The sequence below is a fragment of the Ciconia boyciana genome, unplaced genomic scaffold, assembly GCF_034638445.1.
Source record: "Ciconia boyciana unplaced genomic scaffold, ASM3463844v1 HiC_scaffold_38, whole genome shotgun sequence".
In the NCBI taxonomy this organism is placed as follows: Eukaryota; Metazoa; Chordata; class Aves; order Ciconiiformes; family Ciconiidae; genus Ciconia; species Ciconia boyciana.
Window position 1 is genome coordinate 162854 of NW_027328406.1, and position 27488 is coordinate 190341.

Sequence of the window (27488 nt, forward strand, 5' to 3'; positions counted from 1 at the left end):
GCGAGCCCTGCGCGCTGATTGGGCGCGGCGCGGCGGAGCGGCGGCCGCGCCGTCCAATAGCTCGCGGGGGCGGAGCGGAACTACAGTTCCCAGCAGCTCCCGGGCGCCGCCATTTTGTGTTACCGGCGGCAGCAGCGCTGGGCGGCGGAGTCCCGGGGGGGGGGTGGTGGAGGGAAGTGAGGTAAAGGCAGGGCTCGGGGGGCCATTTCCGCTTCCGGGCGAGGGGAGAGGAGCCGGCGCGGCCACGATGCTGATCAAAGTGAAGGTGGGGCGGCGGGGGACCGAGGGGGACGTCCCCGGGGGCGGCGGCGCGGGGGCTTGTGGGTGAGGCGGGGCGGGGAGTGTAGGCCGCGCCGCGGGGCATTGTGGGATGGGGGCTGCCCCGGGGCATTGTGGGATTGGGGCGCCCCGGGGCTTTGGGGGGGGGTGGGTGTGGATGCCCCGGGGCATTGTGGGGTTGGGGGGCTCCCCCAGGGCGTTGTGGGATTGGGGCGCCCCAGGGCTTTGGGGGCAGGGGGAGGTGTGGATGCCCCGGGGCATTGTGGGATTGGGGGGCTGCCCCAGCGCATTGTGGGACTGGGGGCTCTGACAGGGTCCCCGCCCCCCCCCAGACTCTGACGGGGAAAGAGATCGAGATCGACATCGAGCCCACGGACAAGGTAGGAGGCCCCGCCCCCTTCCCAGCATGCCGTTAGCGCTGCCCTGGTATCCCATGATGCTCCGGGGCAAGGCGGGCTGGGCTGTGTCTCCTGGGCTCCCCCCGGTGATGCCCAGTGCTCCCAGGGCCGTGTCTCACGGAGGGGTCCTCCCGCATCCCATAATGCCCTGGGGAGCTCTTCCTGTATCCCACGATGCCCTGGGGAGGCTCTCTTGTATCCCGTGATGCGCTATGGAGCTCCTCCCGTATCCCATAATGCCCTGGGGAGCTCTTCCTGTATCCCACGATGCCCTGGGGAGGCTCTCTTGTATCCCGTGATGCCTTATGGAGCTTCTCCCGCATCCCATAATGCCCTGGGGAGCTCTTCCTGTATCCCACGATGCCCTGGGGAGGCTCTCTTGTATCCCACGATGCCCTATGGAGCTCCTCCTGTATCCCATAATGCCCTGGGGAGCTTTTCCTGTATCCCACGATGCCCTGGGGAGGCTCTCTTGTATCCCATGATGCCCTATGGAGCTCCTCCCGTATCCCACAATGCCCTGGGGAGCTCTTCCTGTATCCCACGATGCCCTGGGGAGGCTCTCTTGTATCCCACGATGCCCTATGGAGCTCCTCCCGTATCCCATAATGCCCTGGGGAGCTCTTCCTGTATCCCACGATGCCCTGGGGAGGCTCTCTTGTATCCCACGATGCCCTATGGAGCTCCTCCCGTATCCCACAATGCCCTGGGGAGCTCTTCCTGTATCCCATGATGCCCTGGGGAGGCTCTCTTGTATCCCACGATGCCCTATGGAGCTCCTCCTGTATCCCATAATGCCCTGGGGAGCTCCTCCCGTATCCCACGATGCCCTGGGGAGGTACTCGTGCATCCCATGGTGCCGTGAGGAGGTTTTCTCCTATCCCGTGATGCCCCGTGGAGCTCCTCCTGTATCCCATGATGCCGTGGGGAGGTTCTCCTGTATCCCACGATGCTCTGTGGAGCTCCTCCCGCGTCCCACGATGCCGCGGGAGAGACCCCCAGCATCCCCTGGTGCCGTGGGGCAGGTGGAGCGGATCAAGGAGCGGGTGGAGGAGAAGGAGGGGATCCCCCCCCAGCAGCAGCGCCTCATCTACAGCGGCAAGCAGATGTGAGGGGCGGGGCCTGCGGGGGCGGGGCCTGTGGTGGGGCGGGGTTAAAGGAGGGAGGGGCGGGGCCTTGCTGGGGATGGGGGTGAGGGGGTGGGGCTTATGCAGGGGTGTGGTCTGGTGGGGAGGAGCTTGTAATGGGCGTGGTCTGCGAAGGGGTGTGGCAAAGGGCGGGGGTGCGTTGATGAGAATGGAAGGGGAGGGGGCTTCAAAAGGGGTGGAGACCAAAGAAAGGGGTGTGGCTTGGGAAGGGGCGGGGCAAACGGTGGCCCTTGGCCCCCCCGATCCCCCAGGAACGACGAGAAGACGGCGGCCGACTACAAGATCCAGGGCGGCTCCGTCCTCCATCTTGTCCTCGCCCTGCGAGGGGGCGGGGCGCCGCGGTGAGGGGGCGGGGCTCGCGCCGGACGCCGCCCCTTTCCCTCAGCCCCGCCCGGGAGGGGGCGGGGGGGGCCCGGCCCCGCCCTCCCAGACCCGCCCTCTCTGGGGTTTGCTCCCTTGTACGCTCCCCTATTTAATAAAGGTTCTCGCTGATGTCACGCTGGCGGTCTCTGATGTCACTGGGCGCGCGGGGGGGCGGAGCACAGCGTGGGCGAAGGGCGTGTCCCTTGGAGGAGAGCGGGTGGGGCCCATCGCGGGGCGTCGCCCCTTTAACAGCGCCGCGGTGGCGGCGTCGCCCGTTTAAGCGCGCCAGCGAGCGGCGGAACCAGCGAGCGGCGAGTCCTCCGGGCGGCCAGAAGGGCTTTTGGCTCCGCCCCTTCCGGCGCTCCGCCCTCTTTCTTCCTTTCCCCCCCCAAAATGGCGGCGCCCGACCTGGAGCAGCTCCTCGCCGAGCTGCTGGAGCCCGACAGCGACGTTATCCGCCGGGTAACGGGCACCCGGGCCCGGGGCGGAGGGGGACCGGGGGGGGGGCGGGAGCCGGGGCCCCTCCCCACTGACCGCTCTCCCCCCCGCCCCAGGCCACCGCCCGCCTCCGCGAGGCCTTCGCCGACCCCCAGACCCCCGCCCGCCTCGGCCTCCTCCTCACCGCCGCCCCCCGCCCGCAGGTGCGGCCCCTCCCTGTGCCCCCGGGCGGCTTCGGGGCTCCCCCCGCCCCGGGCGGTTCGGGCAGCCCCCGACGCCCCGCCCGTGTCCCCCCCCAGGTCCGGCAGCTGGCGGCCGTGCTGCTGCGCCGGCGGCTGCTGGGGCGATGGCGGCGCTTGGACCCCGCCCTGCGCCAGAGGTGGGTGCGGGGGGCGGGGCGGGGGGCGGGGCCGGCCGGGGGAGAGGGCGGGGCTAACATCTGCCACGCCCCCGCAGCCTCCCGGCGCTGTTGTGCGAAGCCTTGGAGCGGGAGACGGAGTGAGTGGGGGCGGCGGTTTGGGGGTCCCCCCAGGTGGGGGGGGGGGGGTCAACACCCCACCCCCACCCCTTGGTGGCTTCCAGCCCCCCCCCCGAGCCCTTGTCCCCCTCCCCAGGCACGCGGTGACGGTGGCCCTGGCCCAACTGGGGGCCCTGGTGCTGCGCCGGGGGGGGCTCAGCGCGTGGGGACCCCTCGGGACCTGGGTGCAGGGGGCGGCCCGTGACCCCCAGCCCCCCCGCCAGGAGGTAAGGGTGCTCCCCACCCTGGGGTGGCCGGGGCGGTGGTTTCGAGGCTCCCGACGCCCCGTCTTGCCCCGCCAAATGCCCGGCATGACACTGAAGGGGGTTGGTTGGTAGGGAGGGGGGCCGTATACGGTGGTTTCGAGCCCCCTCCTTGTCCCGTGGGCCCCCAAAGGGCGGTTTCGAGGCTCCCCAGAGCCCATTTCCTCCCCCCAAATTTTCTCTATGACACTGAAGGGGCGGTTTGTAGGAGGGGGCCACTAACGGTGGTTTCAAGCCTCCTTCTTTTCCTCTGGGCCCCCAAAGGGCGGTTTCGAGGCTCCCCAGCCCCATTTTGCCCCCTAAAGTCCCTCCATGGCGTGGAAGGGGTTGGTTGGTAGGGAGGGGGCCGTATACGGTGGTTTCGAGCCCCCTCCTTGTCCCGTGGGCCCCCAAAGGGCGGTTTCGAGGCTCCCCAGAGCCCATTTCCTCCCCCCCAATTTTCGCTGACACTGAGGGGGGGGGGTTTGTAGGGAGGGGGGCCATTAACGGTGGTTTCAAGCCTCCTTCTTTTCCTCTGGGCCCCCAAAGGGCGGTTTCGAGGCTCCCCAGCCCCATTTTGCCCCCCTAAAGTCCCTCCATGGCGTGGAAGGGGGTTGGTTGGTAGGGAGGGGGGCCGTATACGGTGGTTTCGAGCCCCCTCCTTGTCCCCTGGGCCCCCAAAGGGCGGTTTCGAGGCTCCCCAGAGCCCATTTCGTCCCCCCCAATTTTCTCTGACACGGAAGGGGGGTGGTTTGTAGGGAGGGGGGCCACTAACGGTGGTTTCAAGCCTCCTTCTTTTCCTCTGGGCCCCCAAAGGGCGGTTTCGAGGCTCCCCAGCCCCATTTTGCCCCCCTAAAGTCCCTCCATGGCGTGGAAGGGGGTTGGTTGGTAGGGAGGGGGGCCGTATACGGTGGTTTCGAGCCCCTCCTTGTCCCGTGGGCCCCCAAAGGGCGGTTTCGAGGCTCCCCAGAGCCCATTTCCTCCCCCCAAATTTTCTCTATGACACTGAAGGGGGGCGGTTTGTAGGGAGGGGGGCCATTAACGGTGGTTTCAAGCCTCCTTCTTTTCCTCTGGGCCCCCAAAGGGCGGTTTCGAGGCTCCCCAGCCCCATTTTGCCCCCCTAAAGTCCCTCCATGGCGTGGAAGGGGGTTGGGTGGTAGGGGGGGGGGCCGTTTACGGTGGTTTCGAGCCCCCTCCTTGTCCCGTGGGCCCCCAAAGGGCGGTTTCGAGTCCCCCAGCCCCGTTTTGCCCCCCTCCCCAGGCGGCCCTGCTGGTGCTGAGCGCGGCGCTGGAGTCGGCCCCCCAAGCCCTGGCCCCCCACGGCCCCGCCCTGGCCGCCCTGTGTCGGGGGGCCCTCGCTCCCGGGGTGCCCCCCGGCCCCATGGCCTACGGGCTGCGGGCCCTGGGGGGCCTGGCGGCCATGTTGGGGAACACCCACACGGTGAGCGGCGGCGGTTTCGGGGCGTGCGTCCCCAAACGGCGGTTTCGAGTCCCCCCAGTAAATGGAAGTTTCGGGGATCCCCAAAAGGATCCTCTGAGCCCCAAAAGGAGGGGTCTGGGGAGCCCCAGGGCTGCGGTCTTGTCCCCCCCAGAGCGGTGGGTTGGGGCTTCCCGAAATGGCAATTTTCAGCCCCAGAATGGGTGTAGGGGCGCCCCTCAAATGGCAGTTTCAAGGAACCCCGGAGCGGTGGGTTTGGGGCCCCCAAAACGGTGGTTTTCAGGTTCCCCCGAAGCGATGGTTTTTGTGTTTGCCTGAAATTACGCTTTTGTGCTGCAAAGGGCTTCTAAAAACAGCGGGTTCGTGCCTCCCCAAAATAGCGGTTTCACACCCCAAAACGGTGGTTTCGTGGCTCCCCCCAGCACCTCCTGAACCCCCAAAACGGCGCCTTGAAGTGGCGATTCTGAAGGCCAAACCCAGCCATTTTTAGACCCAGGAAGATCCGTTTCAGGCGCAGGGGGGTTTGGGGTGCCCCGCCGTGGTTTCAGGCCCCCCCCCCCCCCGGTTTCGGGGCCCCCCAAACCCCCTTTTTTACCCTCCCCCCCCCAGGAGCTGCTGCGGTCGCTGCTCCCCGACATCCTGACAGCCCTGAAGGAGCTGCTCGACGCCGACGAGGTGCATGGGGGGGGGGCGCGCGCAGGGTGTTTGGGGGGCTCTTGGCCGTTTTGGGGGGATCTGGAGCCATTTTGGGGTGGCTCTGGGGCAGCCTTAAAGGATTTTGGGGTTTTTTTGGTGGTTTCAAGGCTCCCCAGAGGTTCCCTGGGCTGTTTTGGGGGTGCCTGGGGACAACTTGGGCCGTTTTGGGCCCCTCCCTGGGCCGTTTTGGGGTATTTGGGGCTGTTTTGGGGTGCGCGGGTGGGTTTCGGGGTGCCCCAGGCCGTTTCAAGGGCGGTTTGGGGGCATTTGGGGCGGGTTTGGGGGTTTCAGGGGCTCTCGGTGGTTTTGGGGACCCCCCCCCAAAACTTGGGGTTCCCCCCAGGAGCGGGGGGCCGAGGCCCTGGAGGTGTTGGACGAGTTCCTGGAGGCCGACCCTGCCGCCGTGACCCCTCACCTTCGACCTCTGCTTGACCTTTGCCTTCAGGTAACCCCGGGAGGGCACCCAGGCATCCGGGGGGTCCCGAGGGGGTCCCGTGGGTGCCCGGGGGGACCCAGGCACCCGGGGGGTCCCCCGGGTCCTTGGGGGTCCCATGGGTCCTTGGGGGTCCTGTGGGTGCCTGGGGGTCCCAGGCATCTGGGGGGTCCCCTGGGTGCCCGGGGGGTCCCAGGGTGTCCTTGGGGTCCCGTGGGTCCTTGGGGGTCCCATGGGTGCCCGGGGGACCCAGGCATCTGGGGGTCCCGTGGGTCCTTGGGGGTCCCGTGGGTGCCCGGGGGACCCAGGCATCTGGGGGTCCCCTGGGTGCCCGGGGGTCCCGTGGGTCCTTGGGGGTCCCCTGGGTGCCCGGGGGACCCAGGCATCTGGGGGTCCCCTGGGTGCCCGGGGGTCCCAGGTATCCTTGGGGGTCCCGTGGGTCCTTGGGGGTCCCAGGTGTCCTTGGGGGTCCCGTGGGTGCCCGGGGGACCCAGGCATCCGGGGGGTCCCCCGGGTCCTTGGGGGTCCCATGGGTCCTTGGGGGTCCCGTGGGTGCCCAGGGGGACCCGGGCATCTGGAGGGGTCCCCTGGGTGTCCTTGGGGGTCCCAGGTGTCCTTGGGGGTCCCGTGGGTCCTTGGGGGTCCCGTGGGTGCCCGGGGGACCCAGGCATCCGGGGGTCCCCGGGTCCTTGGGGGTCCCATGGGTCCTTGGGGGTCCTGTGGGTGCCTGGGGGACCCAGGCATCTGGGGGTCCCGTGGGTCCTTGGGGGTCCTGTGGGTCCTTGGGGGTCCCGTGGGTGCCTGGGGGGTCCCCTGGGTGCCTGGGGGGACCCGGGCATCTGGGGGGGTCCCATGGGTGCCCGGGGGGTCCCCTGGGTCCTTGGGGGTCCCGTGGGTGCCCAGGGGGACCCAGGCATCTGGGGGGTCCCCTGGGTGTCCTTGGGGTCCCCTGGGTGTCCTTGGGGGTCCCAGGTGTCCTTGGGGGTCCCATGGGTCCTTGGGGTCCCGTGGGTGCCCGGGGGACCCAGGCATCTGGGGGGTCCCCTGGGTGCCCGGGGGTCCCAGGTATCCTTGGGGGTCCCGTGGGTCCTTGGGGGTCCCATGGGTCCTTGGGGGTCCTGTGGGTGCCTGGGGGACCCAGGCATCTGGGGGGTCCTGTGGGTCCTTGGGGGTCCTGTGGGTCCTTGGGGGTCCCCTGGGTGCCCGGGGGTCCCGTGGGTCCTTGGGGGTCCCGTGGGTGCCTGGGGGACCCGGGCATCTGGGGGTCCCGTGGGTCCTTGGGGTCCCCTGGGTGCCTGGGGGTCCCAGGTGTCCTTGGGGGTCCCGTGGGTCCTTGGGGGTCCCGTGGGTGCCTGGGGGACCCGGGCATCTGGGGGGTCCCGTGGGTCCTTGGGGGTCCCCTGGGTGGCCGGGGGACCCAGGCATCTGGGGGTCCCCTGGGTGTCCTTGGGGGTCCCGTGGGTCCTTGGGGGTCCCGTGGGTGTCCTTGGGGGTCCCGTGGGTGCCTGGGGGGACCCAGGCATCTGGGGGGTCCCGTGGGTGCCCGGGGGTCCCGTGGGTCCTTGGGGGTCCCGTGGGTGCCTGGGGGACCCAGGCATCTGGGGGTCCCCTGGGTGTCCTTGGGGTCCCGTGGGTCCTTGGGGGTCCCGTGGGTGCCCGGGGGGTCCCATGGGTCCTTGGGGGTCCCGTGGGTGTCCAGGGGGACCCGGGCATCTGGGGGGGTCCCCTGGGTGTCCTTGGGGGTCCCCTGGGTCCTTGGGGGTCCCGTGGGTCCTTGGGGGTCCCGTGGGTGCCCGGGGGGACCCCGGCATCCGAGGGACCCGGCGTCGGGGCCCGCAGGTGGGGGGGGACGAGTCTCGGGGCGACGCCGTGCGGGTGAGGGCTCTGGCCACCGTCACCTTCCTGGCCCAGAAGCGCCCCAAGGTGAGCTGGGAGGGCACTGGGGTGTACTGGGAGGGCACTGGGAGGCACTGGGATACAGTGGGGGGCACTTGGGCGTGCTGGAGAGGGCATTGGGCCGTACTGGGAGGGTGTTAAGGGGGCGCTGGGTCACGCTGGGGAGCACTGGGATATACTGGGGAGTCAGAGGGAATTGGGGGGGTCTGAGTCATACGGGGAGTCACTGGGATGTACTGGGAGGGCATTGGGAGGGCACTGGGCTGTACTGGGGGGTGCTGGGAGAGCACTGGGCCATACTGGAGGGTGCTGGGAGGTGAGTGGGGTGTACCGGTAGGGTGCTGGGATGCACTGGGGGGCCCTAGCCTGTACTGGGGGTCACTGGTCCGTACTGGGATGCACGGGGGGCCCTAGCCCGTAGTGGGGTCACCGGTCCATACTGGGATGCACTGGGGGCCCTAGCCCGTACTGGGGGTCACCGGTCCGTACTGGGATGCACGGGGGGCCCTAGCCCATACTGGGGTTCACTGGTCCGTACTGGGATGCACTGGGGGGCCCTAGCCCGTACTGGGGGTCACCGGTCCGTACTGGGATGCACTGGGGGCCCTAGCCCGTACTGGGGGTCACCGGTCCGTACTGGGACGCACTGGGGGGGCCCTAGCCCGTACTGGGGGTCACTGGTCCGTACTGGGATGCACTGGGGGCCCCAGCCCGTACTGGGGGTCACCAGTCCGTACTGGGATGCACTGGGGGGGGCCCTAGCCCATACTGGGGGTCACCAGTCCGTACTGGGATGCATGGGGGGCCCTAGCCCATACTGGGGGTCACCGGTCCGTACTGGGATGCACTGGGGGGCCCTAGCCCGTACTGGGGGTCACTGGTCCGTACTGGGATGCATGGGGGGCCCTAGCCCATACTGGGGTCACCAGTCCGTACTGGGATGCATGGGGGGCCCTGGCCCGTACTGGGGCTCACTGGTCCGTACTGGGCGGCTCTGGTGCAGGCGCTGCTGCGGGGGGCCCTGCTGGCCCCCGTCCTGGGGGGGCTCCTGGCCCCGCTCTGCGCCGAGCCCCGTCCCGGGCGCCCCGACCCCGAGGAGGAGGAGGAGGAGGAGGAGGAAGGGGGGGGCGAGGGCCGGGGGGGGCCCAGCCCCCGACACGCCGCCGCCCAGGTCAGCGGGGGGAGGGGCGCGGGGGTCCCCTTCCCGGGCTCCGGGTGCTCTGCCCCGTTCTGGGGGGTTCCCCCGTTTTGGGGAGCCTTCCCCCGTTTTGGGGGGTTCCCCTGTTCTGGGGAGCCTTCCCCCATTTTGGGGGGTTCCCCCATTTTGGGGGGTTCCCCTGTTCTGGGGAGCCCTCCCCCGTTTTGGGGGGTTCCCTTCCCCGTTCTGGGGGGTTCCCCCGTTTTGGGGAGCCCTCCCCCGTTTTGGGGGGTTCCCCTGTTCTGGGGTTCCCTCCCCCGTTCTGGGGAGCCCTCCCCCGTTTTGGGGGGTTCCCCCATTTTGGGGGGTTCCCCCGTTTTGGGGAGCCCTCCCCCGTTTTGGGGGGTTCCCCCGTTCTGGGGGGTTCCCCCGTTCTGGGGAGCCCTCCCCCGTTTTGGGGAGCCCTCCCCCATTTTGGGGGGTTCCCCCATTTTGGGGGGTTCCCCCGTTCTGGGGGGTTCCCTCCCCCATTTTGGGGAGCCCTCCCCCGTTCTGGGGAGCCCTCCCCCGTTCTGCCCGGGGGCTGCTCTTCCCCGGGGGTTTCTCCTTCTGGAGCCCGTTCCTCCTCCTGGCAGCTTTTCCCTCTTTGGCGGGGATTTGCCCCGTTTTTTCAAACTTTCCGCTGTTTTCGGGGACGTTTTTCTCGTTTTGGGGGAGTTTCGCCGTGTTCGGGGAGTCCTGCCTGGCCCTTGGAGCTTTTCTCCTTTTTTGGGGAGAGTTTTTCTCCTTTTTGGAGCCCTATTTTAGCGGGATTTTCCCCATTTTTGGGGTCCCTTCCCCACTTTGGGGCTTTTTCCCCGGGGGCGGGGGGGTCGCTTTTGGGGTAATTTCTGCATTTTGGGGGCTCTGGCTGCCAGGGCTCTGTCCTCGCTTTTGGGGCGTCTTCCTCTTTTTCGGGGGGATTTTTGCTCGATCTGGGGGCGGGGCCCCCATTTTGGGGGCCTTTCCCCATTTCTGGAGACTGCTCTTCATTTCGGGGGGCTCTGTCCGTGGCCCCCCCCCATTTTGGGGTTATTTCTCCAGTTTCAGGAGAGCCCCTGGTTTTGGGGGGGTGTCCCCGGGGCCTTCGGGGCCCCCCTGACCCCCCCGTTTCCCGCAGGCCCTGGACGCGTTGGCCGTGGGGCTGCCCCCCGAAAAGCTTCTCCAGCAGCTGGTGGGGTCTGGGGGCCCGGGGATTTGGGGGGGTCCCTGGGGTTTGGGGGTCCCTGTATGGTTTTGGGGGTCCGGGGGGTATTGCAGCTCCTATGGGATATTTGGGGGTCCCCGGGGTTTGGGGGTCCCTGTATGGTTTTGGGGGTCCGGGGGGTATTGCAGCTCCTATGGGATATTTGGGGGTCCCCGGGGTTTGGGGGTCCCTGTATGGTTTGGGGGTCCGGGGGGTATTGCAGCTCCTATGGGATATTTGGGGGTCCCCGGGGTTTTGGGGTCCGTGGGGGAGGGGGGCCCTTGGGGGTTACGGGGCTATTTGGGGGGATTCCTGGGGGGGTGGGGTCCCTGGGGTATTTGGGGGTCCGTGGGGGTTCAGGGGTCCCTGGGAGGTTTTGGGGTCCCCACGGGGTCCCTGGGAAGGGGGTGTCACTGCGGGCTCTGGGTTTGGGGTGCCCCCGTTTTGGGGGTGCCCCGACCCCCCCTTTTCTCCCCCCCCAGCTGCCGCTGCTGGAGCAGGTTTGGGGGAGCCCCCGGGCGGGTGCCCGCAAGGGGGGGCTGCTGGCGCTGGGGGCGCTGGCGGAGGGGTGCGGGGAGCCCCTGCGGCGACGGTGAGACCCCCCCATTTGGGGGTCCCGGGGGGTGCGGACCACTTTTGGGGGGACTTCAGGGGGTTCGGGGGGTCCTGGGGTTTGGGGGCTCTCGCTGTGTTTGGGGGGGACTTTGGGGGGATTCAGTGGATTTTGGGGTCCTGGGGGGATGTGGGGGGGGAGCTGCAGGTTTCGAAGGTTTTGTAACTTTGGGGGACTTTTCGGGGGTCGGCGTGGTTCGTGGGGGCTTTGCTTTGGGGCGATTTCAGGGGATTTTGGGGGTGCTGTGGGGGATTTTGGGGGTTCTGAGGGGGATTCGGGCGCTCGGCCCCTTTGGGGGGCCGGGGAGGTTTGGTGGATTTGGGGGATTTGAGAGGTTTTGGGGTGAATTTTAGGGGTTGGAGGGGGTGAGGGGTTTGGGGCGGGTGGGGGTGAATTTGGGGGGTTTAGGGATTTTTGGGGTGCTGCGGGGTACATCGCCTGTTTGGGGATATTTGGGGGGTCGGGGATTTTGGGGGATTTTGGGGGAGGGTTGGGGGTTTTGGGATTCGGGGGACGTGGGGGATTTTGGGGGAGCTGGGGTTTCGGGTTCCCACCCCCGGCTGCCCCCCAGGTACCTGGGGCCGGCGCTGGGGGTGCTGCGGGGGGGGCTGGGGGACCCCGAATCCTCCGTGCGGGGAGCGGCCGCCTTCGCCCTGCGCAGCCTGGCCGAGTGCCTGCAGGTACTGGGCCGCGCTGGGAGGGCTGGGGGCTGTACTGGGGGGCACTGGGAGGGCCCTGGGTCGTACTGGGAGGCCCTAAACCACAGCGGGAGACACTGGGAGGGCCACACGCCATACTGGGAGCTTTAACATTGTACTGGGAGAGGCTTGATCTGTGCTGGGAGGGCTCTGGGTTTTACTGGGGGGGCACTGGGAGGGCCCTGGGTCGTACTGGGAGGCCCTAAACCGTAGTGGGAGACACTGGGAGGGCCACACGCCATACTGGGAGCTTTAACATTGTACTGGGAGAGGCTTGATCTGTGCTGGGAGGGCTCTGGGTTTTACTGGGGGGGCACTGGGAGGGCCCTGGGTCATACTGGGAGGCCCTAAACCGTAGTGGGAGACACTGGGAGGGCCACACGCCATACTGGGAGCTTTAACATTGTACTGGGAGAGGCTTGATCTGTGCTGGGAGGGCTCTGGGTTTTACTGGGGGGGCACTGGGAGGGCCCTGGGTCATACTGGGAGGCCCTAAACCGTAGTGGGAGACACTGGGAGGGCCACACGCCATACTGGGAGCTTTAACATTGTACTGGGAGAGGCTTGATCTGTGCTGGGAGGGCTCTGGGTTTTACTGGGGGGGCACTGGGAGGGCCCTGGGTCATACTGGGAGGCCCTAAACCGTAGTGGGAGACACTGGGAGGACCACACGCCATACTGGGAGCTTTAACATTGTACTGGGAGAGGCTTGATCTGTGCTGGGAGGGCTCTGGGTTTTACTGGGGGGGCACTGGGAGGGCCCTGGGTCATACTGGGAGGCCCTAAACCACAGCGGGAGATGCGGGGAGGCCACACGCCGTACTGGGAGGTTCTAAATTATACTGGGACAGACCTGATCTGTGCTGGGAGGGCTCTGGGTTTTACTGGGGGGGCACTAGGAGGGCCCTGGGTCATACTGGGAGGCCCTAAACCGTAGTGGGAGACACTGGGAGGGCCACACGCCATACTGGGAGCTTTAACATTGTACTGGGAGAGGCTTGATCTGTGCTGGGAGGGCTCTGGGTTTTACTGGGGGGGCACTGGGAGGGCCCTGGGTCATACTGGGAGGCCCTAAACCGTAGTGGGAGACACTGGGAGGGCCACACGCCATACTGGGAGCTTTAACATTGTACTGGGAGAGGCTTGATCTGTGCTGGGAGGGCTCTGGGTTTTACTGGGGGGGCACTGGGAGGGCCCTGGGTCATACTGGGAGGCCCTAAACCACAGCGGGAGATGCGGGGAGGCCACACGCCGTACTGGGAGGTTCTAAATTATACTGGGACAGACCTGATCTGTGCTGGGAGGGCTCTGGGTTTTACTGGGGGGGCACTGGGAGGGCCCTGGGTCATACTGGGAGGCCCTAAACCGTAGTGGGAGACACTGGGAGGGCCACACGCCATACTGGGAGCTTTAACATTGTACTGGGAGAGGCTTGATCTGTGCTGGGAGGGCTCTGGGTTTTACTGGGGGGGCACTGGGAGGGCCCTGGGTCATACTGGGAGGCCCTAAACCGTAGTGGGAGACACTGGGAGGGCCACACGCCATACTGGGAGCTTTAACATTGTACTGGGAGAGGCTTGATCTGTGCTGGGAGGGCTCTGGGTTTTACTGGGGGGGCACTGGGAGGGCCCTGGGTCATACTGGGAGGCCCTAAACCACAGCGGGAGATGCGGGGAGGCCACACGCCGTACTGGGAGGTTCTAAATTATACTGGGACAGACCTGATCTGTGCTGGGAGGGCTCTGGGTTTTACTGGGGGGGCACTAGGAGGGCCCTGGGTCATACTGGGAGGCCCTAAACCGTAGTGGGAGACACTGGGAGGGCCACACGCCATACTGGGAGCTTTAACATTGTACTGGGAGAGGCTTGATCTGTGCTGGGAGGGCTCTGGGTTTTACTGGGGGGGCACTGGGAGGGCCCTGGGTCATACTGGGAGGCCCTAAACCGTAGTGGGAGACACTGGGAGGGCCACACGCCATACTGGGAGCTTTAACATTGTACTGGGAGAGGCTTGATCTGTGCTGGGAGGGCTCTGGGTTTTACTGGGGGGGCACTGGGAGGGCCCTGGGTCATACTGGGAGGCCCTAAACCACAGCGGGAGATGCGGGGAGGCCACACGCCGTACTGGGAGGTTCTAAATTATACTGGGACAGACCTGATCTGTGCTGGGAGGGCTCTGGGTTTTACTGGGGGGGCACTGGGAGGGCCCTGGGTCATACTGGGAGGCCCTAAACCGTAGTGGGAGACACTGGGAGGGCCACACGCCATACTGGGAGCTTTAACATTGTACTGGGAGAGGCTTGATCTGTGCTGGGAGGGCTCTGGGTTTTACTGGGGGGGCACTGGGAGGGCCCTGGGTCATACTGGGAGGCCCTAAACCGTAGTGGGAGACACTGGGAGGGCCACACGCCATACTGGGAGCTTTAACATTGTACTGGGAGAGGCTTGATCTGTGCTGGGAGGGCTCTGGGTTTTACTGGGGGGGCACTGGGAGGGCCGTGGGTCATACTGGGAGGCCCTAAACCACAGCGGGAGATGCGGGAGGCCACACGCCGTACTGGGAGGTTCTAAATTATACTGGGACAGACCTGATCTGTGCTGGGAGGGCTCTGGGTTTTACTGGGGGGGCACTGGGAGGGCCCTGGGTCATACTGGGAGGCCCTAAACCGTAGTGGGAGACACTGGGAGGGCCACACGCCATACTGGGAGCTTTAACATTGTACTGGGAGAGGCTTGATCTGTGCTGGGAGGGCTCTGGGTTTTACTGGGGGGGCACTGGGAGGGCCCTGGGTCATACTGGGAGGCCCTAAACCACAGCGGGAGACACTGGGAGGGCCACACGCCATACTGGGAGCTTTAACATTGTACTGGGAGAGGCTTGATCTGTGCTGGGAGGGCTCTGGGTTTTACTGGGGGGGCACTGGGAGGGCCCTGGGTCATACTGGGAGGCCCTAAACCGTAGTGGGAGACACTGGGAGGGCCACACGCCATACTGGGAGCTTTAACATTGTACTGGGAGAGGCTTGATCTGTGCTGGGAGGGCTCTGGGTTTTACTGGGGGGGCACTGGGAGGGCCCTGGGTCATACTGGGAGGCCCTAAACCACAGCGGGAGATGCGGGGAGGCCACACGCCGTACTGGGAGGTTCTAAATTATACTGGGACAGACCTGATCTGTGCTGGGAGGGCTCTGGGTTTTACTGGGGGGGCACTAGGAGGGCCCTGGGTCATACTGGGAGGCCCTAAACCGTAGTGGGAGACACTGGGAGGGCCACACGCCATACTGGGAGCTTTAACATTGTACTGGGAGAGGCTTGATCTGTGCTGGGAGGGCTCTGGGTTTTACTGGGGGGGCACTGGGAGGGCCCTGGGTCATACTGGGAGGCCCTAAACCGTAGTGGGAGACGCTGGGAGGGCCACACGCCATACTGGGAGCTTTAACATTGTACTGGGAGAGGCTTGATCTGTGCTGGGAGGGCTCTGGGTTTTACTGGGGGGGCACTAGGAGGGCCCTGGGTCATACTGGGAGGCCCTAAACCACAGCGGGAGACACTGGGAGGGCCACACGCCATACTGGGAGCTTTAACATTGTACTGGGAGAGGCTTGATCTGTGCTGGGAGGGCTCTGGGTTTTACTGGGGGGGCACTGGGAGGGCCCTGGGTCATACTGGGAGGCCCTAAACCACAGCGGGAGATGCGGGGAGGCCACACGCCGTACTGGGAGGTTCTAAATTATACTGGGACAGACCTGATCTGTGCTGGGAGGGCCCTGGGCCGTACGGGGGGGGTCCTCAAGCGTACTGGGAGACGCTGGGAGGGCCATACGCCATACTGGGAGGGCCCCGGGGCCATACTGGAAGGGCTTTGGAGCATAGTGGGAGGCACTGGGAGGATGACTCTGGGCCATACTGGGAGGCCCTGGGTTCTACTGGTCCCTCTGGGGGGGGCTCCGGGGCCGTGCCGGGAGGCCCTTGGAGCACTCGGGGGGCGGCCGGGGCGGCCGCAGCCGTCCGTACTGGTGCGTGCTGGTCCGTACTGGTGCGTGCTGGTCCGTACTGGTGCAGCCGGAGGTGAGGGCGGTGGCGGCGGAGGCGCTGCCCGCGGCGCTGGCGGCGCTGAAAGGGGCCCCCGGGGCCCCCCCCAAGGCCTGGTACATCCTGGAGAGCCTCCTCGAGGGCCTGGGTAGGGACCCGCGGGGGGGACCCCGGGTCTGGGGGGGACCCCGGGTCTGGGGGGATCCCGGGTCTGGGGGGACCCCGGTGTCCAGGATGGGGACCCCAGTGTCCGGGGGGGACCCCAGTGTCCGGGGGGACCCTGTGTCTGGGGGGGACCCCGGGGTCTGGGGGACCCCGGGTCTGGGGGGACCCTGGTGTTCAGGAGGGGGACCCTGTGTCCGGGAGGGGACCCTGGGGTCTGGGGGACCCTGTGTCTGGGGGGGACGACCCCGGGGTCTGGGGGACCCCGGTGTCCAGGATGGGGACCCCAGTGTCTGGGGGGGGACCTCGGGTCTGGGGGACCCCAGTGTCCGGGGGACCTCGGGGTCTGGGGGGACCCTGTGTCCGGGGAGGGGACCCCATGTTTAGGGCGGGAGACCCCAGTGTCCGGGGGGGACCCCAGTGTCCGGGGGGACCCCGGGTCTGGGGGGACCCTGGTGTTCAGGAGGGGGACCCTGTGTCCGGGAGGGGACCCTGGGGTCTGGGGGGGACCCTGTGTCTGGGGGGGACCCCGGGGTCTGGGGGACCCCGGGGTCTGGGGGGACCCTGTGTCCGGGGAGGGGACCCCATGTTTGGGGCGGGGACCCCAGTGTCCGGGGGGACTCCGGGTCTGGGGGGACCCTGGTGTTCAGGAGGGGGACCCTGTGTCCGGGGGGGGACCCCAGGGTCTGGGGGGACCCTGTGTCCGGGGGGGGACCCCGGGGTCTGGGGGGGACCCCAGTGTCCGGGGGGGGACCTCAGGGTCTGGGGGACCCTGTGTCCGGGGAGGGGACCCCATGTTTAGGGCGGGAGACCCCAGTGTCCGGGGGGGGACCCCAGGTCTGGGGGGGACCCCGGTGTCCAGGATGGGGACCCCAGTGTCTGGGGGGGGACCTCGGGGTCTGGGGGACCCTGTGTCTGGGGGACGGACCCCGGGGTCTGGGGGGGACCCCGGTGTCCAGGATGGGGACCCCAGTGTCCGGGGGGGGACCCTGGTGTTCAGGAGGGGGGACCCTGTGTCCAGGGGGGGACCCCAGGGTCTGGGGGGGGGCACCCCGTGTCTGGGATGGAGACCCTGATGTCTGGGAGGGGGGACCCCGGCATCTGGGGGGGGGACCCCGCGTCCGGGATGGGGACCCCCTGTCTGGGGGGGATCCCCGTGTCCGGGGGCCCCAGCCGTGCCGTGTCGCAGGCGAGGGGCTGGGGCCCTGGCTGCCCGCCGTGCTGGAGGCCGTTTTGGGGGCGCTGGAGCCTTCGGGGCCCCCCCGGAACGTGGAGCTGGGGCTCAGCGCCCTCCACTCCCTCGGTGAGGCCCCAGAGCCCCTCGGGACCCCCAGGACCCTCCCCTGGGACCCCCAAATCCCCCCTTGAGACCCCCCCTTCCCCTGCGTGGGACACCCGTTTGCCTTCCTGGGACCCCCAGTTCTTTCCCGGGACCCCTAAATTGTTCTCTGAGACCCCCCAAATCTTCCCCAGGACCCTCAGAGCACCCCGGGACCCCCGGTCCCCCCAGCTCTCCCCATATCCCCTGGGGACCCCAAATCCCCCGGGACCCCAAATCCCCCGGGGACCCCAAGTCCCTGCCAGCTCCCCTGGAGACCTCTCAGACCCCCCGGGACCCCAATTCCTCCCCAAATCCCCCAGGGACCCCAATTCCTCCCCAGATCCCCCCGGGACCCCAATTCCTCCCCAGATCCCCCAGGGACCCCTCAATTCCCCCAAACCCCCTGGGACCCCAATTCCTCCCCAAATCCCCCTGGGACCCCAATTCCTCCCCAAATACCCCTGGGACCCCAAATCCCCCGGGGACCCCAAGTCCCTGCCAGCTCCCCCTGGAGACCTCTCAGACCCCCAGGGACCCCAATTCCTCCCCAAATCCCCAGGGACCCCAATTCCTCCCCAGATCCCCCCGGGACCCCTCAATTCCCCAAACCCCCTGGGACCCCAATTCCCCCCAAATCCCCCCGGGACCACCAATTCCTCCCCAAATACCCCTGGGACCCCAAATCCCCCGGGGACCCCAAGTCCCTGCCAGCTCCCCCTGGAGACCTCTCAGTCCCCCAGGGACCCCAACCCCCCCGGGAGCCCCAATTCCTCCCCAAATCCCCCAGGGACCCCTCAATTCCTCCCCAAATCCCCCGGGACCCCAAATCCCCCAGGGACCCTCAATTCCGCCCCCAACCCCCAGGACCCCCTTGTGCCACCCCCAGAGGGTTCCCAGTTTCTGCCCGCCCATCCCCCCCTCCCCAGGTTTTGGGGACCCCCTGACCCCCCTCAATCCCCCCCGCAGCCTCCACGGCCGGGGAGCAGCTCCAGCCCCACGCGGGGCCCATCCTGGGGGCCCTGACCCCCCTCCTGCAGCCGGGACCCCCCGAGAGCCGGCCCCGACGCCTGCAGGCCCTGGGTGAGGCGGGGGGACCCCGGTGTGGGGGGAGGGGACCCCGGTGTGGGGGGAGGGGACACACCCGGTGAGGGGAGGGGACCCCGGTGTGGGGGAGGGGACCCCGGTGTGGGGGAGGGGACACACCCGGTGAGGGGGAGGGGACCCCGGTGTGGGGGAGGGGACCCCGGTGTGGGGGAGGGGACACACCCGGTGAGGGGGGAGGGGACCCCCGGTGTGGGGGGGCCCGGGGCGGGGGTGTGGGGGGGCCGTGGTGGACTCGGGTGCCCCCCCTCCCCCCAGGGGTGCTGGGGGCCCTGGGCCGGCCAGAGCCGGGGGAGGGGCTGGTGGCCGCCCTGGAGCTGGGGCTGGCGCTGGCGGCGGAGGAGGACGAGCCCGAGGGCCGGCGCGTGATGTGAGTGACCCCTGGACCCCCCCGTAGCCCCCCAGCCACCTTTCAGGGCCCCCTGGGACCCCTGCGTCCCCCTGGGACCCCCAGCGTCCCCCTGGGACACCCGTATCCCCCCCAGCACCCAGCGTCCCCCCGGGACCCCTGTATCTCCCCCAGGACCCCCATATCCCTTCCAGGACCCCCATATCCCTTCCAGGACCCCCATGTTCCCCCCCGGGACCCCAGAGTTCCCCCCTGGCACCCCTATATCCCCTCCTAGAGCCCAAACATCCCCCCCACATCCCCCTTTACCCCCGGGACCCCACATCCCCTGTCGGACCCGCGTATTCCCCCAGGGGACCCACTTTTCCCTCCTTGGACCCCAACATCCTCCCTGGGACCCCCATATCCCCCCGAGCCCCCTTTCTTGCCCCCGGGACCCCCATATCCCCCCCCCCGCACCCCCCTTGCTGCCCCCTTCTCTCCCCCAGGTTCGTGCTGGCCGGGGCGGTGGCGGAGGCGCTGGGGGAGGGGATGGGGCCGCTCCTGCCCCGCGTCGTCCCCGTCCTGCTGGGGGTGCTGCGGCGCCCGCCCCCCGCGGTGAGTGACGGCGGGGCCCCCCACCCCCTCTGGGGACCCCACCCCCTCTGGGGACCCCCACCCCCCTCTGGGGCTCCCCACCCCCTCTGGGGACCCCCACCCCCCTCTGGGGCCCCCCGCCCCCTCTGGGGACCCCAACCCCCTCTGGGGCCCCCACCCCCTCTGGGGACCCCCACCCCCCTCTCGGGACCCCCACCCCCTCTGGGGCCCCCACCCCCCCTCTGGGGACCCCCACCCCCTCTGGGGACCCCACCCCCTCTGGGGCCCCCACCCCCCTCTCGGGACCCCCACCCCTCTGGGGACCCCCACCCCCTCTGGGGACCCCACCCCCTCTGGGGCCCCCACCCCCTCTGGGGACCCCAACCCCCCTCTGGGGACCCCCAACCCCCCTCTGGGGACCCACCCCCTCTGGGGACCCCACCCCCCCTCTGGGGCCCCCCACCCCCTCTGGGGACCCCCAACCCCCTCTGGGGCCCCCGCCCCTCTGGGGACCCCACCCCTCTGGGGCCCCCCACCCCTCTGGGACCCCCACCCCCCTCTGGGGACCCCACCCCTCTGGGGACCCCACCCCCCTCTGGGTCCCCCGCCCCCTCTGGGGACCCCAACCCCCCTCTGGGGACCCTCCACCCCCTCTGGGGACCCCACCCCCTCTGGGGACCCCACCCCCTCTGGGCCCCCACCCCCTCTGGGGACCCCAACCCCCTCTGGGGCCCCCACCCCCTCTGGGACCCCACCCCCCCTCTGGGGACCCCCACCCCCTCTGGGGACCCCAACCCCCCTCTGGGGACCCCACCCCCGTTACCCAAAAAGCGCCCGTTTCTCCTCGGATTCGTTCCCCGAATTCCCCTTTTTCTGCCCCAACCCCCTCGTTTCCCCCCCCCGGCCCCGCCCAGGGGTGGGGAAAGGGGCGTGGCCTCGGCCTGACCCCGCCCTCTGCCCCGCCCAGGCGGACTCGGAGGCGCCCGATTCGTTCCTGCTCTTCGAGGAGGAGGAGGAGGAGGAGGAGGAAGGGGCGGAGCCGATGGAAGATGATGTCAGCGAGGAGGAGGAGGAGCTTATCGAGTGAGGGGCGGGGCCTGCAGGGGGGGCGGGGCTCTTCCCAGCCCCGCCCCTTACCCCCTTGCCCCGCCCCCAGGGTGGAAGTGGGCGGGGCCTACGCCCAGGAGGTGACGGAGGCCTGCGAGGCCCTGGGGGAGGTGGCCGAGCACAGCCGGTAACTGGGGGCACTGGGAGCGACTGGGAGGCCGTTGGGGGGTACTGGGAGGGGACCGAGGGGCACTGGGCCACGGCGGGAGGGTACTGGGAGCACTGGGAAGCACAGGTGCCGCCTGGGAGGAGACTGGGAGGCACTGGGAGGGTACTGAGAGGCACTGGGCCGTACTGGGAGGGTACTGGGAAGCTGCTGGGAAGCAGTGGGGGGACTGACAGTTACTGGGAGGAGACTGGGAGGCACTGGGAGGGTACTGAGAGGCACTGGGCCGTACTGGGAGGGTACTGGGAAGCTGCTGGGAAGCAGTGGGGGGACTGACAGTTACTGGGAGGAGACTGGGAGGCACTGGGAGGGTACTGAGAGGCACTGGGCCGTACTGGGAGGGTACTGGGAAGCTGCTGGGAAGCAGTGGGGGCACAGACAGTTACTGGGAGGAGACTGGGAGGTTGTTGGAGCGTACTGGGAAAGCACTAGGCCATACTGGGAGGGCAGGGGGAGCACTGGGAAGCGCACGTGCAGACCGGGAGGCTGTTGGGATGTACTGGGAGGAGACCGAGGGGCACCGGGCCGTACTGGGAGGGTACTGGGAAGCAACGGGGGGGCCGATAGTTACGGGGAGGTTGTCGGGGTGTACTGGGAAAGCACCGCGGGTTACTGGGCCGTACTGGGAGGGCACCGGGAAGCTACTGGGCAGCACCAGGGGGGCCCGGGAGCAGAGCGGGAGGCTGCTGGGCCGTACTGGGAGGGCACCGAGGGGCACTGGGAGGCCACTGGGCCGTACTGGGAGGGCACCGAGGGGCACTGGGAGGCCACTGGGCCGTACTGGGCGGGGAGCGGGGAGCAGGCGGCCGTGCTGGAGGGGCCACTGGTGTCACTGGTGCGTCCCCTCCCCCAGCGCCGCCTTCCTGCCCTACCTGGAGCCCAGCCTGGAGGCCGCCCTGGGGCTGCTGCAGGTGGGGATGCCCCTCCCCCCCGCAGACCCCCCCCACCCCCAGTCCCCTCCCCCACTCACCCCTCCCCCACAGCTCCCGCAGCGGGGCTTCGCTGCGCCGCCTACGAGACCCTGGGGAGCCTCTGCCTGGCGCTGGGGGGGCCCCCCTCCCCCACCGACGGTGAGACCCTCCCCTCCCCTCCCCTCTTTGGGGCGACCCCCCCCTCACGTCGGGGGGGGGGGGGGCCCCCGCTCGCGGTGCCCCCTGACCCCCTCTCCCCTCCCCCCCCAGGCCGCCCCTCCCCTGGAGCGCGCGCTGTTGGCGCTGGCGGAGGGGTGCGGGGGAGGGGGCGGTGGGGGGGGGGCGAGCGGCGCTGGGGGCGCTGGGGCGGGTCCTGGAGGGGGCCGGCCCCGCCCTGCCCCCCGCCCTGCTGGCCCCCATTGGCCGCCTGCTGGCTGACGTCATCAAGGGGAAGGTACGAGGGGGAGGGGGGGAGGGAGGGGGAGGGGGTGGGGAGGAGTGGGGAGGGTGGGGGAGGGGGATACGGGGGAGGGGAGGTTGGGTGAAGGGGGAGGGGATGGGGTGGATTTGGGGGAGGGGCAAGGGGGTGGGGGAGGGGAGGCGGGGGATGGGCTGGGGGCGGGGTCTCTCTGCACTCCCCTCCCCCCAGGTCGCTTGCCTGGAGGACGCCGACGGCGGCGATGACGAGCAGGTGGGGCCAGGGGGAGGGGCGCTGGGGGGTCTGGGGCTGCGGCCCCCTCCCCCATGCCCCACCCCCACCCCTCTCTCTCCCCTCCCCCCCCCAGGCCGAGGCGGAGGCGGAGCTGCGGGAGCTGGCGGGGGAGGGGCTGGTGGCGCTGGGCGGGGCCCTGGGCGGGGCCCTGGCCCCCCTCTTCCAGGAGCTGCTGCCCCCGCTCCTGGCCGCCCTGGTGAGGAGGGGGAGGGGCCCGGCGTGGGGGGAGGGGTGGGGGGAGGTGGGGCCCGGCCTCCGGGTGACCCCTCCCCCCCTTCCTCCCCTCCCCCCAGGGCCGCCGCCGCAGCGTGGGGGAGCGCTCGTGGGCGGCGGCCATGCTGGGGGAGGTGGGCGTGGCGCTGGGCGGGGCCGTGGCGCCCTTCCTGCCCCGCCTGGGCCCCGCCCTAGGGGCGGCGGCCGCCCGCGACCCCCACCCCGAGGTGCGCAGCAACGCGCTCTTCGCCATGGGGCGCCTGGCCCAGGCCGCCGGCCCCGCCCTCGACGCGTATCCGCCAATCGCGGCCTTCCCCGCCGCGCCTCGCCCCGCCCCCGGCTCCGCCCTGTCACGCCCCCACGCCGCGGCCTGGCCCTTTAAGCCCCGGCCCCTCCCCGCGCGGCCACGCCCCTCCCGCCCCAGCCCCGCCCCCACCAGCACTCTTCCCCGACCCCCTAGCCACGCCCACAGTCGCCAAGCCCCGCCCCAAGCTCCCCCTGCGCCCCTCCCCACACCACCGCTACTCGGCCACGCCCCTTCTGCGCCGGCCCCGCCCCACTACCGTATTGGCCCCCAGCCCCGCCCACAGCCACTAAGCCCCGCCCCAGCTCCTCCCCCGCGGGCCACGCCCTCCTGCCCCAGCCCCGCCCCCACCAGCACTCTTCCCTGACCCCTAGCCCCGCCCCAGCTCCTCCCCTCCCCCCGCGGCCCCGCCCCTCCCGCCCCGGCCCCGCCCCCGCGCGCTCTCGCCCCGCCCCCTTTTCCTTGACGCGGGAGGGCGTGGCCGGGCCGGGCCGTGCTGACGCAGGCGCGGGCGCGGGAGGGGCCGGGCCGCGTGAGGGACAACGCCTGCGGTGCCCTGGCCCGGCACGGGGGCGCTGCCAGCCCAGCTGGTACTGGGGGACTGGGAGGGACTGGGAGGGACTGGGGGACTGGGGGACTGGGAGGGACTGGGGGGGTTATGGGGGACTGGGAGGGGCTGGGGGGTTATGGGGGGGCTGAGGGGGACTGGGAGGGACTGGGGGGACTGGGGGGTTATGGGGGGACTGGGAGGGGCTGGGGGGGTTATGGGAGGGGCTGGGGGACTGGGGGTTATGGGGGCACGGGGGGACTGGGAGGGACTGGGGGGACTGGGAGGGGTTATGGGGGGCACTGGGGGGACTGGGGGGGACGGGGGGTTATGGGGGGACTGGGAGGGACTGGGGGGACTGGGAGGGCACTGGGGGGTTATGGGGGCACTGGGAGGGACTGGGGGACTGGGAGGGGTTATGGGGGGACTGGGAGGGGCTGGGGGCGGTTATGGGGGGCACTGGGGGACTGGGAGGGACTGGGGGGGACTGGGAGGGGTTATGGGGGGCACTGGGGGACTGGGAGGGGCTGGGGGGACTGGGAGGGACTGGGGGACTGGGGGGTTATGGGGGGACTGGGAGGGGCTGGGGGGTTATGGGAGGGGCTGGGGGGACTGGGAGGGACTGGGGGGTTATGGGGGGGGACTGGGAGGGGCTGGGAGGGACTGGGGGGGTTATGGGGGCACTGGGGGGGTTATGGGGGGGACTGGGGGGGGTTATGGGGGGCACTGGGGGGACTGGGGGGGGTTATGGGGGGGACTGGGAGGGACTGGGGGGGATTATGGGGGCACTGGGGGGGACTGGGAGGGCACTGGGAGTGAGTATAGGGGACTGGGAGGGGCATGGGGACTGGGAGGTGTGGGGGGTCTTGGGAAGGAGTATGGCGGCACTGGGAGGGCACTGGTGTGTACTGGGAGGGGTTTGGGGGCAGTGGGAGGGGCTACGAGGGCACTGGGAGGCACTGGTGCGTACTGGGAGGCACTGGGAGGGGCATTGGCGGGTAGGGGAGGGGGTACAGGGGACCGGGGCGTTACTGGGGCGTACTGGGAGGGGGTACGAGAGTGCCGGCGCGTACTGGGAGGCGCTGGGAGCGGCGTCTGGGGGGTGCGGGGGCACGGGCGGGCACGGGCGCGCACTGGTGCGTACTGGTGCGTACTGGTGCGCACTGGGGCAGGTGGTGCCGCTGCTGCTGGGGCGCGGCCGCGGGGGCAGGACCTGGCGGAGGAGCCCCCGGTGTTCGGGTACCTGCTGGGGCTGCACCGCACGGACCCCCCCCAGGTGGGGCAGGGGGCTGGGGGCGCCGGGGGGCCTGGGGGACATTTAAGGTCCCTACGGGGGCCCTGGGGGCACTTAGGGGCGCTTGGGGGCCCCGTGGGGCATTTGGGGGCACTTAGGGGGCTCGGGGGCCCTGGGTGGGCATTGAAGGTCCCCTGTGGGGCACTTAGGGGGCCCTATGGGGCACTTGGGGGCTGGCTGCACTTGGGGGGGTACTTGGGGTCCTGGCGGGACATTTAAGGTCCCTACGGGGCCCTTGGGGGCTGGGGGCACTTAGGGGCGCTTGGGGGCCCCGTGGGGCATTTTGGGGGCACTTAGGGGGGCTCGGGGGGCCCTGGGTGGGCATTGAAGGTCCCTGTGGGGCACTTAGGGGCCCTATGGGGCACTTGGGGCCCCGGTGGGACATTTAAGGTCCCTACAGGGCCCTGGGGGGCTGGGGGCACTTAGGGGCCCTATGGGCACTTGGGGGTGCTTGGGGACTCTGGGGGGCACTCGGGGGCTGGGGGCGTTTGGGGTGGGGCACTTAGGGGGCCCTATGGGGCACTTGGGGGGCTGGCTGCACTTGGGGGGTACTTGGGGTCCTGGCGGGAGATTTAAGGTCCCTACGGGGCCCTGGGGGCTGGGGGCACTTAGGGGCGCTTGGGGGCCCCGTGGGGCATTTTGGGGGCACTTAGTGGGGCATTGAAGGCCCCTGTGGAGCACTTGGGGGCTGGGAGCACTTGGGGGCCCTGGGGATTGCAGGTCCCTGTGGGGCACTCGGGGCCCCGGGGCTCCGGTGGGGCTGGGTGGGGCCGGGGTACTTGGGGGCCCGGGGGTTTTGGGGTCCCCCAACCCCCCGTCCCCCCAGCTGCGGCAGCACGCGGCCGAGCTGCCCCGGGCCTGCAGCAGCGTGGTGGGCAGCGGGCGCCTGCCCCCGGTACGGGCCGGGGGGCACTTGGGGGCGGGGGGTCTCGGGGAGGGGAGGTGGGAGGGTGTGGGGCTGGGGGGAATTTGGGGGGCTGGGGGAGGCACGTGGGGGAGTCGGGGGGATTTGGGGGATGTGGGGCTGGAGGGGGCACCTGGGGGCTGGGGGTGGATGTGGGGTGCTTGGGGAAAGTTTGGGGGCACTTGGGGGTCTTGGGAGGGGGATGTGGGGCTGGGGAGCACTTGGGGGCTGTATGGGGGGATGTGGGGCTGGGGGGCACGGGGGGAGTTTGGGGGCCACTTGTGGGTCTCTGGGGATGCGATGTGGGGCTGGGGAGGTAATTGGGGGTCTCAGGGTACTTAGGGGTCTCGGGAGGGGGATGTGGGGCTGGGGAGCACTTGGGGGCTGTATGGGGGGATGTGGGGCTGGGGAGCACGGGGGGAGTTTGGGGGCCACTTGCGGGTCTCGGGAGGGGGGATGTGGGGCTGGGGAGCACTTGGGGGTCACCGTGGGGCAGAGGGAGGTCCCCGACCCCCGTCTGCCCCCCGCCCCCAGAGCTGGAGGCGGGAGTGGTGGGGCTGCTGCGGGACGTGTGGGGCAGCTGCCCCACGGCCTTCGAAGGGGGGCTGGCCCGGCTGCCCCCCAGCGGCGCCGCCCGCCTGCGCCAGGCCCTGGTGAGCCCCCGCGACCCCCGAGTACAGCCCCTGCCCCACAACTGCAGCCCAACGCCCCTCCACCGCCCCCAAGTACCCGCAGGCAACGCTGCGCCCCCGCGTGATGTCATCACAGCCCCGCCCCGTGACCTCACAGCCCGTCCCCGCCCACCCCCAGGGCCTGGCCGACGCCCCGGGAACCTGTTGACGCCGGGGCGACGTCGGCGCGATGTCAGCGCGACAGCGGCGTGACGGCGCCGTGGTGACGTCAGCGCGACGCCAGCGCGACAGCGGCGTCGACGGCGACGTCAGCGCGATGTCAGCGCCGACAGCGGCGTGACGGCGCCGTGGTGACGTCAGCGCGACGCCAGCGCGACAGCGGCGTCGACGGCGACGTCAGCGCGATGTCAGCGCGACAGCGGCGTGACGGCGCCGTGGTGACGTCAGCGCGACGCCAGCGCGACAGCGGCGTCGACGGCGACGTCAGCGCGATGTCAGCGCGACAGCGGCGTGACGGCGCCGTGGTGACGTCAGCGCGGCGCAAGCGCGACGGCGCGGCGGGACGAGCCAATAAAAGCCGTGGGCCGCGGCCGCGCGCGCCTTTAATGGGGGGGAGGGAAGGGGCCCCCTCCGCCCCGCGCGGGGAGGGCGGGGGGCCCGCGCGGGCCCGGCCCCACGGTGATGGGGCCGTAGGGCCGGGCCTGCTCCAGGCGCAGCCAGCCGGCGCCGCACAGCTCTGGGGCGGGGGGAGCGGGGGTCAGCCCCACGGCGGGAGCAGGGGGAGCCCCCGGGCGGGGCGGGCAGGGGCCATGTGGGGCGCCCCCCCGATGTGGGGCGGGGCCCCCCCGATGTGGGGCGCCCCCGACTCACCCAGGCCGAGGTAGAAGAGCCGCCCCGCCAGGCTGCGGGGGGCGCCGGGGGGCAGCAGCGCCCCCAGCTCCGCCCCCCCCGGCCGCCGCGCCGCCTCCGCCAGCAGCCTGGGGGGAGGGGAGGGGGGGGGGGGGGGGGCGCCGGGAGGGGGAGGGGCGGCGGGGGGCGGGGCGGGGGGCGGGGCACCGACCTGCGCAGCGCGGCAGGGGGCAGGGCGCGGCGGCAGCTCGGGCGGCGCGGGGGAGGGGGCCGGGGGCCTGCGGGAGGTCGGAGGTCGGAGGTCAGGGGCTGCCCCAGCGGGGGCCCCGCCCCTCCCCCGCCCCTCCCCCCGCCCCTCCCCCCGCTCACCGTCGCTCCTCGGGGGGCAGCAGCCAGGGCCGGGGCTCCTCCTCCACCGTCTCCAGGGTCACCTCTGGGGCAGCAGGACCCATAGCGAGCCACGGCGACCCCGCGGCGACCCATAGCAACCCGTAGCGACCCACGCTCGCCCCACAGCGACCCACGCTGACCCACAGCTGCCTCATCACGACCCACAGCCACCCACGGGGACCCACAGCTGCCCCATAGCAGCCTCATGGCAACCCACAGCGATGCACACTTGCCCCACAGCGGCCCACGCTCGCCCCATAGTGACCCACGCTCGCCCCATAGTGACCCACGCTGACCCACAGCTGCCTCATTACAACCCACAGCGGCCCATGTTTGCCCCACAGTGACCCACGCCGACCCACAGCTGCCTCATTACGACCCACAGCCACCCACAGC

At 70.2% G+C, this 27488-nt stretch overlaps 2 protein-coding genes across 2 annotated transcripts; both read left to right on the plus strand.

Moving 5' to 3' along the window:
• Positions 1–157: 157 nt before the first annotated feature.
• On the plus strand, positions 158–2322 carry NEDD8 (NEDD8 ubiquitin like modifier). Its single transcript, XM_072849265.1, has 4 exons — positions 158–265; positions 612–659; positions 1703–1785; positions 2077–2322. The coding sequence occupies exons 1-4, from the start codon at positions 248–250 to the stop codon at positions 2168–2170; spliced, it is 243 nt and encodes an 80-aa protein (XP_072705366.1). The 5' UTR covers positions 158–247; the 3' UTR covers positions 2171–2322.
• Positions 2323–2474: 152 nt separating this feature from the next.
• Positions 2475–26061, plus strand: IPO4 (importin 4). Its single transcript, XM_072849211.1, has 29 exons — positions 2475–2650; positions 2743–2829; positions 2926–3005; positions 3083–3124; positions 3241–3370; positions 4647–4826; positions 5433–5498; positions 5863–5964; positions 7792–7875; positions 8852–9019; positions 10146–10199; positions 10694–10803; positions 11396–11504; positions 15585–15702; positions 16906–17019; positions 18004–18117; positions 18397–18508; positions 18976–19084; positions 20031–20146; positions 20220–20297; positions 21190–21247; positions 21320–21438; positions 21518–21701; positions 21897–21938; positions 22033–22155; positions 22253–22464; positions 22951–23066; positions 25720–25874; positions 26032–26061. The coding sequence occupies exons 1-29, from the start codon at positions 2582–2584 to the stop codon at positions 26059–26061; spliced, it is 3081 nt and encodes a 1026-aa protein (XP_072705312.1). The 5' UTR covers positions 2475–2581.
• The last annotated feature ends 1427 nt before the right edge of the window (positions 26062–27488 follow it).